Here is a 13,478-nt window from a genome sequence, read left to right as displayed (position 1 = left end):
CCCTTTTCGTTCAAGCTGTCTCTCTTTGTATCCGAGCCCAACAAGCACAAACTCAAAAGGTACTGAAGTACAAACGTCTGTTGATCTGTGACATTTATCCTGGTGTTTGTTTTAAAGAAGTATTTTTCCCTTAATCAGTTCCGTGTTTTACGTTCCGCACTTTGCAAAAATAATTCTGAATGAATGAATCATAAGGTGGATGTCCTGTTGTATTCCTTTAGGATAATAGACACTTTAAACCATATCAGAGCCCTGCTACTGTCAGGGAAATGCTGCTTTAAGCTTCATCACCGAGTTTAACTGCATTTAAACAGTACTAGAGTTTTACTGCCATCTAGAGAGCAAGCTCTGAGCTACATAGCTTCTAATCCAGCACAAACTTTGAAGCTCAACAGAAAACTACTGCTCCTAACATTGCAAAGCATAAGCTACTGACTGAAAAAGTATGAGAATATAAGGCTGTAACTTCCAAATGTGTGACTGAATTTCTGTGGTAAAGCACATGAAACATTGTCTCAAATTCAACTCAAGGACTGTTAGTCAAGCTGAAGACAATAAACTATATTTATCTAAATAGAATCCTTCCTTCTTAAGCACGCCACACAACACAGTCAACATGACGACGGGTTCAGCCTTTCCTTCCAAACACAGTCCAAAGCAGATGATCCAACAACAGTCAGGAAAGCTAAGATCAACCTCTGAAATTAAAGGCCCCATATAACAAATCCTGGGTGACAACAATTCCAGACATATGAATTTTGAAAAACGCAAAGATCAGTGAAAATAGTTTACTTTGATTAAATATCCCCACATTTCATTTGCTTCTGCTAGTTAAACACAGGTTGCAGCTGGTAGTTTCAGCTCTGTAATGAGATGTTGGCTAATTCCAACAAATGCAAACACATATCCTAATTATTAACCCATGGTCTTTGCCATTTTTAGTGAAAAAGAAGATTATCCCTCTACTACCGTATGTTGCCACTGAAGAGGACACATTAATTAACCCTTATCAGTAAGCAAACTGGATAATGGAAATGTGTGTCACAGCATGTTTGAGATGTCTTCCAGAAGAGGAGGTAATGGTCAATAGTGCTGTATTTATACAGTGCTTTTCTACCTATTGGTACTCACAATCAGAGTGACATATCTACCCATGCGATCACACACCTGTGACAAGAACCTGGGAGCAACTTGCTCAGGGACACTTTGGTGTGGACTGGGGACTAGACCGCTAGCCCTCTGCTTGGTGGACGACCGGCTCTACCTACTGAGCAACAGCTGCCACACACCTCTTTCACATTTAAGAGCAAAACTCTTGAAACTCACCTCCAGCCATGGCCGTCTTTCCCTCTGACGACACTGTGACCGATGTCGTTGCTATGACGTACTTCACTCCTGTTGAGAGAAAGTTTTAGTTCAACGTTAACTGAAGACTACCGGCTTGAGAAGTTGTTTGAGGACAGCAAGCTGCTTTTTAGTTTTACCAATATAAAAAAAAGAAAAATAGACATAAATGTTGTCTACTATTCAATTAGTTTTTTTTTTGTTTTTTTTTTATTTTAACCATATAGCATCAATGACAGTACAAATTGTCTTAAGATGCTTTACAGAACCTGGTCTGAAAACAACCAGAGCTAGCTCTAAGCACCGGTGGCAAGGAAAAACTCCCTTTTAACAGGAAGAAACCTTGAGCAGACCTTAGCTCATATGGAGCTGACATTTATGACATTTATGAGATGGTACCAAACCAACCTTTGTCATTGACAGGATAGTAGAAGAAGCGTCCAGGAGTGTATTCCACAGCCAAGCGGTACCACAGAGGGAAGTGATCAATGGTGAACAGGTTGTCTTTATCAGATGGAGTCAGGAACCTCCTGTCGAGGGGGGAATTCAGCTTCAGATAACATTTCACTATTGAAATGTAATATTCAACTGTTGAGTGACAAGCTGTTTGCATTAATGATACATGGCTACCGCATATCTCCAATCTACCCACAATTCAAGTTTCCATTAAACCGTAAAAATGGGTAAAGGGCAAACGGAAACCTTTAGTTTTTTTTTTCCAACTTCATGTTATATAACTTTCACGTATGTTTCTGTTCTTCTTATTATATCACCTGACTATAAACAAATGTGTACAGGTTAATAACGTCACTGCCATTTAAAACGTGTCATGTCCAGGTACAGCCACAAAGCATCCAAAGGAGCCACAAAGTGTCTATTCAGTATGCAATAAAAACACAGTGAAATTTGAAATTAATTTCTCCTGTCTGACATTAAGGACAAAATGTCCAAAATACAAACATAGGACAGAAATTAGCCAACAACATCTTTTGACCCGCATTAAAAATTTAACATGTGAATCTCGAGACAGCAACATAGGTCATTGTGTGTCACTTTTTCTGACCACCAGGTCCCACCTGAACAGTTGCAAACTAGTTGCTGACTGCTGTTTTTGTGTCCTTAAGTTTAATTCATGATGTTTTCGATGGCAAGCAGATCGACCTGTGAACTCCTCTTAGACAAACTGAAAATTATAAATTGTTTGAGCCTTACTTTGCCACCCTAGTCTCCACTCCGGCATATCTCATGATCCTCATCAGGCCAGCACGGGTTCCAAGGAAGGCTGTCTCCACCCCTGGCTCCACCCTGCTCACACACAAGAGAAGTCATCTATCAAAAGAGGGTTATGCCAAATGATAAAGTCCATCAAATGATCTCACATTAAGGTGGATTTGCAGTGTTTTAACATCAATGAAACTGCAAATATACAACAAAATCTCCCAGATCTTCCAGTTTTGGTTATATTTATCCAAGTCTCTGAAGATGCCCACTACTGCCTGATAAATAAGGATGAATTAACTTTTTCAGATCTACAGTATAACGCAGAAGTATCTAAATTGATTTTTGGGGGGACTGTAGTGACCCTATAATTCTTAGTATGTCAAGAATAAAATGCAGATGTGCCTCATGTCTCCTGCTCACCTGTCGTTGAGCATCAGGGCGTTCCAGTAGGCCTCCATTGGAGCTGTCACCACGGCGTCAAACAGCGTCTGCTGCAGCAACACTTCATCGCCTAGGAAATAAAGAGGGTCAGTCAAATAAAAGCTAAAAGCAGGGCCAGATTCTCATTTTGTCCCACTTTAAAAATCTCCAGTTAAAAGCATAAAACACCTAAGTATGAATAAGTAAATCTATTATCGGTTTATTATTTCAGTTTATGGGTTTAAAACCTACACTCAAGGTCGGGCTCCTTTCCCAGCAGGTAGCGGATGGCGGCCTGGAGCTGGGAGAATTTTCGGTGAGCAGGGTCGATGTCTGTCTCACAGTATGTCCTGAGGAAAACAGATTTATTAAACCAGCTCAAACTCTTTCACAGTAATTTGACAGGTTGTGACTCAAAGTCTGACAAGTTTTCAGTCGATTCCTGCGACATAGTTTGATGGGAAATGTGGAAACAGTTTTAAGACAGTTGATTAACTTGCTAATATTCTTCCTCTAACTGCAGACCACTAATACCAACCATATTATAATAATATTATTCATCATTTTCTTATCAACTCATTCATCTTAAATATCATTTCATGCATATATTTTCTGTTTCACACGTACCACTCAGAGGCAATGCTCAGGTCTGGGGAGGTCAGATCGTGTAGCCCTGCAAAAGAAGATGCAAACACTTCAGTCAGTTCATAAATGTTAATGACTGCAGTTCAAGAAGCTGAGAAAATGATAAAAAATTTAGAAAATGTAGACAATAGCATCCAAGTTGTCTGAATTACATTTGTGTACATGTATAGAAAGGTATACCTCCTCTCCCACGCCTGATTTTTTGATTTTGGAGATGCACCTACTATGACCACACACAGCGGTTCAGCTTAATGACTGACTGATCTTATTTATCTTAATGCACTTTTCTAAACAAAGCCATATCAGACACAGCTCTTGATTTAAGGTATGGGCTGCAGTGAAACCATGGGGGAAATCAAGGGAAATCGTACCTTCTTCCACAGACACATTTCCCATAATCATCAGGCTCCCGTGACCTTTTGTCAGAGCCATGCCGAAGCTGCAGGGAGACAGGAGGGACAGACAGTGAAACCTCAGGGGGCTGTTGTCTACGCTGTATTACAGTATGTATCATGTTGCCCTCTAGAGGTCAGAGCACACATCTACAACTCAAAGAAATTTTCATTTATTTTCAAAATGATATGATAATATAAAAAAGCAGATGTGGCACCTGCAGTACACTATTGAAAATTAATGTATTCTAATATTACCGTCCTGCAGTAATCCCTTTAAGACGTTTATGTTGAAGCAGCGTCAGAAAGACGGTAATTCAGATGGATGAGGATGTAGTCTGTGGTGCTGTTAAACTGCATTGAATCATAGGCCGAAGAGTTTCTGTTTTTTACCCCTTTTTTTTTAGCCCTCTGACTTAAACATAACACAGTTGAATAGTGCTACAGACCACAGCGTGCAAAACGAAAACACAGTTCAATCAACAGCTCTATCAGTTAATGTTGAGTACCATAACGTTCATGATGTTGAGATTTAGTGCACGACTGTAACATAAGAATGCATTCATTTTCACCAGAGTACCTAATAAACTGTCTATCTACATAAAACTATTTGGGCAGGAACCTTATTTTTTTTTATTATTTTATTTTTATTTTAACTATCTTCACCTATTTTTATGTTTACTAGTGGTTCTCAAGAGTGTTTTTTATGTGCAACTGAGCTACTGTGACCAAGCAATTTCCTTTGTGGGTGAATAAAGTCTATGTCGCCCCTCCCTTACAGTGACCCTGACAGAATATTACCTCACAGAATAAGTCAAATATCATACTGGATCTGATTATAGGATGTTCTCAGACTGTGACAGTATTTGAAACAAATGTAATACCAACAATTTAGCCAGCGTGTCTGAATTTTTACTATCGTAAATGCAAACAAATTCCAACCCCTTTGGTTCAATGATTGAAAAAGCACTGTTTCCACTATCACTGAATATCAGGTATGTCTTTTGCTTGTTAAAAGTTGCTATAGTACATAAAGAACAGTTCTCTTTTACCTGAAAGGTGTCTCATCAATGTTTGTGTAGAAATAGTTGTTGACGAGGTACATTGGTCTTTTCTGTTGGAGAGAGCATCAACACAGTCAGGGCTTTATCACGGCCTGTCATCTCCCTGGATCAACTCAGTTCTCAAAGTGACAGTATTTTTTGGTCAGAGGTCAGCTGAGTGATTCAATTACCTGTCTTGTGTTTAGATTCAGTTCATTGTCCAAACACTCTGAGTTGATCTGGAAAAATAACTAGGCATCTAGCAAGTGTGCAGGTGCATCCTACATGTATATTAGAATGTCTACATCTTCCTACAGTCCTCTTTCCAGATCTCTATTGACCCATGTCACTGGAGATGTGTCCCCTTTCCCATCTAGAAGTACTGGTTTTATTTCTGCTATGTGAGTTTAATTCCATATTTGCAAAAAGTATTCCTGCAACTGAAGTTAAAAAATAATCTGTGTGTGATGGAAGCATTGTAGGAATTGGCTGATTCCTCACCCCCTTATCCACAGAAGCTCTGATGCTCAGGCTGATGCTGCCCGTCTCTCCTTTCACCATGGCAGTCCGCAGCTGAAAGAACGAGACGATGCTTAACTCAAGCTACAGGCTATTTTTCACCAAAATGAACACATGTAAGTGGACAGGTCAGTGGCACTAAGGGAAACAACCCTGTTCTAAGGAATTCTCAACTGCAGCTCTACTAAAATTGACGTAACAGAAGTCAAGTACAACAGTGCTACATCCATTTTCATCATAGTCACACCCCTCCCCATTTCGCCACTTTAGAGCTTCTTTGAAGAGTAATTTGCGCCACACACTCTGTGACCTTCTCTAAGGGTGGCAAGGGGTCATTCTATAATAAGATTTACAGCTCAGCACCAGCACTGGTCCGGTGAAAAGGTTAATATAGTCAAATTATTTTCAGATTACCACGTGTGAAGGGTTTTATTCCTGAAACCACATCTCCTGATTTTAGCTATTTAATATTGAAATGATATCAGAAAAGTTTATGTTTACCATCTCATCTCTGTCCTCCCACTCCACCTCAGACAGATCCACACTGTTGTAGTTTGGCTTCGGCTTCAGTTTCTTTCCATCTTTATACTGTAGGACAAAGAAGGCACTATTACTGAGAGTGTGCATGTAGTGAAATACAGTATAAGTCTCCTTATAAATACTTAATACCTTTTCCTCCAAATGTACCCTTCAGGACATCTGCTACACTGTAATACTTTAAATATAGATCTAGTAAATCAAAGCTGCTGCTGCTGCTGAAGAGCTCTTGAGCTAAATTTGTCATCTGCTGTGATTTAAACCTGCAGTCCAGAAACAGAACTCACCAGAGGTCGAAGGTCAGGGTGAGCCAGGATGTAACCATTGTTGGTGATGAGGAAGGCGTAGCCATGAGCTCCAAGCTGAGAGGAAAGCAGAAAACAAGGACATCTATGCTGTTATTGTGAAATCGGTTGTCTCATTTTAAATGCACGGCCTAGCGGGGCTGAGCTCACCATGTATCTAGGAGCCAGCTTCATCACCTCCATCAGTGGGATGTCAGAGCCAACAACACCGAGCAGGATCCCGTGGGACAGCTGCATTGTGAGAGTGTGGTTAAGACATACTACAGCATGTAATCGTTTAGGTATTTAGACACAAATTCTCCTCAGTCTGTGATGTTTGATACAGCAACACTTTTAGTCAGACACTTCTGACTCTGGAGAACCTATTTTTCCCACAGCACTGCCAGATAATCGCCTTCTAGTGACACCACCAGTCAGAGTGATTTAAACTGGGTGTCTTTTAACACAACAAACTACCTTATATAAAAACTGATAGAATTTTAGACTGTTTATATCATGTCTTTTTCATCTGCTCAAATTGTCAATGGTTGACTTTGTTGAGCTGTCAAGTACGGCTAGTGGCAGAAGGAGCATTTTATGAATTATTTGCAGCTTTCATCTGTTACTTTTAACAATTTCAGATGTTACTTATTGCTATTTCCCTGTACCAGTGCTTTTGGTTGTGTCTAATGTAATAAAAATCTATTACTTAGCTTCATTTAAACAGGTTTTTAGCATTATAAAATGCTAATTTGCTGACTGCTGCTGAACTGAAGTTTAAAATTTAAGGCGGAAAAGCACAAGAGCATCACTACCCTATGAGTAATTATGATTTTTTTGTTAATTGTTCTGAACACAAAATGGATAGACCAGCGACCTGTAATGGCGCCTCTCAACCCTCTAGAGCTGGGGTATCAAACTTATGGCCCGCGGGCCAAAACCGGCACATCAGAGGATCCAATCTGGCCCCGCAGGATGCAAAAATTACATAAAAGACTTCAGCTGCAATTTTTCAATAAAAGTAACTCATTCATTCATTTTCCATACCTGCTTGACATTGAGAGGACAAATAAATGACTGGAGCCTATCCTAGCTGTCATTGGGCGAGAGGCAGGGTACACCCTGGGGCCTCATGTACTAACAGTTGCGTAGATTTCCTTCTAAATCGTGACGTAAGTTCAGATTTAGAAGCATTTCGAAGCACATTTCCTTTGTACATCCCGATTGAACGTACCCGACTCCTCCCTGTCCACGCCCCTTTTAAATATGCAACTCCCCGTCCACGCCCATTTTAAATATGCAAATTATATTTAAATTGACCCTGCACCTGAGATTCCCCTCTCTGGAGACGCTACTCACTGGAGTAGAGATGCGCAAAAATGTGTTCTTTGGCACGCTTCCACAATGTTGGTTACTTGCATTTGCGCATCACATATGATCTGTACATTGATCGAATGAAAATGTTTCCTGTTGACATTTACAAATTCATGCGATGGCGCTTTTATAGCAATGTGTGTGCAGTCGATAGCTCTGATTGCATTCAGAAAACCGTCTCTCGCTGCAGATTGCTCTTTAATGTTGACCTGTTCAGATGCATTGTATGGGAATCTGATATACCTGGCTGACATGAGGATAACTCCGTCCCACGCGGCTTGCATGGATCTGCTCAGGGTCGACCGGCACAGTCCCGATCGGTCGGAGTAATAGTTTTCACATTGATGACAGTTTCCCGGCATCACCTCTAAGTGTCGCCAAAGGATCGATATCTGTAGAATCCTACTTACGCCAGCCACGTCGTTGGCGTAGGGACGTACAAAATTCCCGGACATTTCACTCTTGATACATCTGAACTTTTACGTGAGCGAGTACTTACGTAACGTTTTAGCAGTTAGTTAAAGCCCTTTTAGCTTTAACTAACTGCTAATCCTAATTTGTCCACTAGGTGTCACACAGTTTTAGTCAGAGTGGTGGACATAACATGACAATGAAACCTAGAACTAAACAGTAGATGAAGCCGAAATTGCACTCATTGCAGGTCCTCATAAAATGTTCATAATGTACTTGTACATTATATTTAGAGTTGTCCTTATTTATTAGGTTATTATGATGTTATGTTGCTGGTCAGGCCCGCTTGAAACCAAATTGGGCTGTATGTGGCCCCTGAACTAAAATGAATTCAACACCCCTGCTCTAGAGGATAATCAGTAATGGATACTGGATGGATGGAAAGTATTTAAATAGCCTATTGTTAACTTTATATTTGATTTTACCTTTTGCTTGGAAATGGTCAGGTTTTGTTATATATTTTTCATTTACAGGTAAAGAGACAGACCATTAGTCATTGCTAGGTTACTGTGTATCAGAGTTGGCACCGACCGTCTCCGTCTTCTTGCTGAAGACCGGCATGGCCACTGAAGTCATCAGGAGCAGACTCTGAGCCTTGGTAGTGAAGAGCTGAGAGGGAGGTAAACATAGTGTGGTTAAATTTTGAAAAAAATAAGAATTTGCATATATAGACAGATGTTTAAAATGTTGTAGCAGACAGCATAGTCCACAGTGACCGTCACTGGCGTGCCTTAGAAAACTAAGCATATTCCTAAACAATATCACTCTGACTGGATTAATGTACTTCTTATCTTACAGTACTTTTGTAGGGCTTTTTTTTTCACCACATTTCTCCTGACAAAATGTATATGTATGAGGCTGAACTCCAGGTGGCGATGCAGGACTAAAGACAGTACTGAATGAATTTAAAAACAGAGATGATACAATCTAGACCTTTAGAATGGGTTTTCAGAGTTAGATAACTTAAAGGCATTCATTAAATAACTTGAAGTGAGTCATGCAACACATTTTCAGAGCCATTTTCTTTCAAATGTATCATCTATTTTTCAGATTTTTGTGGATGTAGGATGAAATGCATTATTGTCTTCTTGTAAAGCGTTGGACATATAAAGCATATTAAAAAAGAAGAAGATTCAGCTGATGCGAACATAGAACAGTGTTGACTTTTAAAGCTTTAACTAGGAGTAGTGAGAGGATTTTGTGATTTAAGGATTCTCCGGGTGTGCAGCAGGACCAACAGTGCTCAGAGCTGGGGATTTGGGTTTCATTTAACTTAACTGGCAGCTGTCTGTCCTGCCAATGTCTCAGATACACACAACCCAGAACCTGAGATGGAAACATGCCCCCCTCCCCCAATCTCAGTCCAAATCTCCAATTTGAACCAAACTGTGTGTGGTGCAAAGACAAAATACTAAACACAGAAAAAAGTTATCTCATGTTAAACGTGAGGCAAAATAGGTCAAAAACTGTCTGGAGCCCAACAGATGAAGAATTAACAATTGATCTAAATCTACAAGCTCTTCTTTTTTCTTTACCTCCTTTGTGTTGGGAAGCTGCCGGAGTGATGGAGGGAAAGGCCCAGAGGAGCATGGGAGAATGAGCCCAAGGAGACAGGGAGGAAACACACAGATGAAGGTGAAGTGACAGTGATGATGAATATGAAGATGGCCACGGTGTAGTGACGTAGCAGCTCACCCCCAAATGATCAGAACAGACAGTACTTATTATTAGCTGCTTCTTTAAGGCAGGCTAGCTCACCACGGTGTCCATGTAGGCTTCCGTCCAGATGATGTCATGGTCGTGGTTGATGACCATTGGCCGGCTGAGCACGTGCAGGTACTCCATGACATTTTCTTGCACGTCAGCCAGAGTGGAGATGTGTGTGTAATAACCTGAGAAGAGCCACGTGAATATATTTGGGTGTGTGCATGGGCACAAAAAAGTGGGAACACACACACTACCACACACACACACACACACACACAGGCACAGGACTGACCTTTGTTGTTGCAGGCGATCCACTTGGTGTTTTGAGCAAAGGTCATCTCTCTGCCGATCAGGTAGGTGAACACTCTCACCTGAACAGAGAAGCAGACGCAATGAATTCTGATTATCATTAGGAACATGAAGTCTCCTATTTTGGTGTTTATGCATGTAACACACAATTTTTGCATAGACTGTCATTTTTAGAAAATAATGAAGAAACCACTTTTTGCCTTTGGATTTGGTTAATTAAAGGGTTAAACAGAGCATAGTATTTTAGATGATGAATGCACGGAAAGGCTGACATCCTATAAGGTTGCAGGCATGTCAGATTAATTATATAAAAGCAACCACTGTGCATATATGATTCAGTAATCACTAACCAGGATACTAGTATTTATCTTGGGTATAGGGATGTGCACAACCGTATCCTTTTTATCCTGTTGTTTATCAGTTGTTACAACTTAAAGATATAGATAACTACCAATGTTTTGAAATGTCAGAATATTTTGTATTAGTAATATAATTACTGTGCTACAGAAGGAGAATCAGGAACATGCAATCATTTTAGAGAGGATTTAATCTTGGGTTTTTTTTTTGTTGCTGTTGTTTTTGTCAGTCAGGATATCAGTTTATTATAACAGCTTGTTAGTAGAGGCCCCCTCTATACACTGTGATTCAGCAGCAAATCATTACTTCTGAAAATGTATTTACAATTTACAGACTGAAATGACACACTAAAACTGTATTTTGTATTTACAGTGGGGCTGTCTGAACAAAAGCTTGGATTAGGCTGATTTGGTGGCCTTCAGCACATGCCACATGTACAATTAATGCGCTAGGTTCCTGGAGATATTTGGCGAGAGTCTGGGATAATGCCGGTGGTCTCACCCTGCGGTCAGGCCAGTTGAACTCCTCAAACACAGACTCAAAGTCCTCCATGGCCCCATCTGTGATCAGCATGATGGCCTGGTTACACATGCTGCCCTGACCATTCGCCCTTGCCTGTACACAGATACACAGATTTACATGCAGCGTATACATAGGCAGCAACAACATTTACCATCCATCTATACCACCACTTCAAAGATTAAACTTAATATTACAATATGATCATTTCAATTAGGATGGAAACTTTTGTGTGAGTATTTGTTTAACATGAGAGTTGACAAGGGCAAAGAGGATCACAAACCTCGTTCAGGATTTTGAAAGACTCCTTCATGGCGTTCTTGATCTTGGCTTCTCCTTTAACGTGCAGTTCCTCCACCAACAGTTTAAAGTGCTGAAAGAGAAAGATGTTTCTTACAATGACAGCGCTTCTTAGACTGTAGAGGCTATAGTCCAGTTAGACATGTACATGAATCTCAACCTGTGGAACTGTGATGCCACGCGAATACCACTGTTTAATTATATTAAATCTTATGTTCTGCACCGGCAATCACAACACCGCCATATTGGCTGGAAAGCGCCAATATTAATGGTGCTTTCCTGAATTACTATTCGGTTGACAACTGCAAGCAACTAACTAACCTGTCGACAGCTGTTGTGCCCCAGGATGCCAGAATAGTCGGGGCCAAGCAAAGGGGAAATCGTTTTATAGGATTCCCAATGATCCCGTAAGAAGGCAGATTACTGCAATAAAACAAGGAGAAGCAGGCAAGAGAAAACGGAGCGGTGGGATCCCGAAACGGACTTCGCTTGTGTAACGATCACTTTATATCAGGTACCGAATCCAGAGTTTTCCAAGTGTAATGCCTTGTTTATTTAGCATGTTTTTAACACGATGTCCAACACATTTCGCTTCATAAAGGCAAGCTAGGCTAATGTTTATAACGTGGAGGGGGCGTTGCTCATTAGAACCAAAACTACTAGAAAGAAATTCGGGATTAAACAGGTACCTGTTATTGTAGTTGCTTTAATGCCATGAACCTCCTCAGAAAAATTCTTCAATGTATGTTTTCAGTAACTCTCTAGAGTAGGACGGAGGAAAGTTAATAGTTATATATATATCCGGATAGGACAGGTCAGGAACATTGTACGAGCCAGCTGTTTCAGTGCTCGAAAAAAGCACACCTGGAGTATGATAAGGGTCCGTGACATATAATCTGTCGAGTTTTGCCTTGTACTGGTCAATTTCTACCTGTTCAAAGCGCGCAGTAAACTCTGACGGCCTGAAATCAGCGCTGGCGCCATTCATTTTCCCTCAGTTTTCCTGCCAATATGGCGGTGTCAACAAAAAAGTCACGTGACGCCCGGAGTTGTATATCGTGCCAGATTACATTCAAGGTTACCTTTCCTGTAGGTCTGTACCTTGTTCTTTTGTTAAACAAACTAAATAGCCTGAGGTCATTTATCTTATTTACACGTGGCATGTCATTTCTGTCTCAGCATGGTCATTTACAATTCTCCTCTGCTCTCTGTGTGGTGAACAGCGCACACACAGAGACCACAATACCGCTACAGTGCCACCTAGGGAACACTCTGAGTAATGCACTTCTGATATTCCAACACACTACAACTCTCATTAATAATTGCCCTCATAGGAGAGGTAAGTCCCAGAAATGTATGAACAGGCTGTCGTCTTGACCCCTAAAACCATAAGCCCTGAGATCCAAAACACAAGGCCTCACAATATAGAAGCTCTGTACACATACACAAATAGATATCTAGGTTGGCTGGCTGTGGTTTCTGATGTGGCTCATAGAAGTAGGCCAAGAGGTTGACCTGTTGATGATGCTGAGGGTATTCCTGTGTGTGGGGGGGTGTGAGTGTGGCTGCTAAGACGACTCCTCAGCTCCTTAAGCCTCCACGAATCAGATAATGGTCTTACCTCCCTGTTGTCCAAGTCAGCCTGGACCAGGGTTCCTCTGAAGCAAGGCTCCACGTAGCGAACGTAGTCAGTGTACTGCAGACCAGAAGAGACACAAGAACCGGTAATTTAATGAGCAAACAGCGGTCAGTGACTGAAACTCTTGAACCGCTAACCGAGGCGTCGCTGAGACAATTAGTCCCAATTACTCTATGAGCACAAATAAATAAGTATTTGTCAGTCCAGACAGCTTTACATCGATGGTTTTCATTGTCAATTCTACATTTCAGAGTTGAAAATCACCTATTTTAGACACTACTCCTGTCAGCACCAATAGCCATGCTTTAGAACGGTCTGAAACGCTGTAGGAGTTTCTGAAATCTTGCCCTCCGGATTTCTTCAGTTCAGTTAAGTTCAGGTGGGCTGGGCCGCTCAG

General features: G+C 40.8%; 1 protein-coding gene across 1 annotated transcript in view; it reads right to left on the bottom strand.

The window, feature by feature from the left end:
- LOC311495950 (voltage-dependent calcium channel subunit alpha-2/delta-4-like) overlaps positions 1-13,478 on the bottom strand; it is a 62,500-nt gene that overhangs the window by 27,765 nt on the left and 21,257 nt on the right. The window contains exons 9-27 of the mRNA XM_084555633.1: positions 13,064-13,138; positions 11,426-11,515; positions 11,125-11,238; positions 10,250-10,328; positions 10,009-10,142; positions 9,786-9,803; positions 8,782-8,859; positions 6,577-6,657; positions 6,409-6,483; positions 6,086-6,172; positions 5,567-5,638; positions 5,075-5,136; positions 4,002-4,069; positions 3,613-3,658; positions 3,238-3,335; positions 2,986-3,076; positions 2,557-2,649; positions 1,753-1,874; positions 1,327-1,395 (exon numbers count right to left, since the gene is read on the bottom strand). Coding sequence (XP_084411759.1) covers positions 1,327-1,395; positions 1,753-1,874; positions 2,557-2,649; positions 2,986-3,076; positions 3,238-3,335; positions 3,613-3,658; positions 4,002-4,069; positions 5,075-5,136; positions 5,567-5,638; positions 6,086-6,172; positions 6,409-6,483; positions 6,577-6,657; positions 8,782-8,859; positions 9,786-9,803; positions 10,009-10,142; positions 10,250-10,328; positions 11,125-11,238; positions 11,426-11,515; positions 13,064-13,138 — 1,552 coding nt within the window. The remainder of the gene's footprint in view (positions 1-1,326; positions 1,396-1,752; positions 1,875-2,556; positions 2,650-2,985; positions 3,077-3,237; positions 3,336-3,612; positions 3,659-4,001; positions 4,070-5,074; positions 5,137-5,566; positions 5,639-6,085; positions 6,173-6,408; positions 6,484-6,576; positions 6,658-8,781; positions 8,860-9,785; positions 9,804-10,008; positions 10,143-10,249; positions 10,329-11,124; positions 11,239-11,425; positions 11,516-13,063; positions 13,139-13,478) is intronic.

Source organism: Chelon labrosus (assembly GCF_963514085.1).
Source record: "Chelon labrosus genome assembly, chromosome: 11".
Lineage (NCBI taxonomy): Eukaryota > Metazoa > Chordata > Actinopteri > Mugiliformes > Mugilidae > Chelon > Chelon labrosus.
This window is presented reverse-complemented; position numbering and strand designations above follow the sequence as displayed.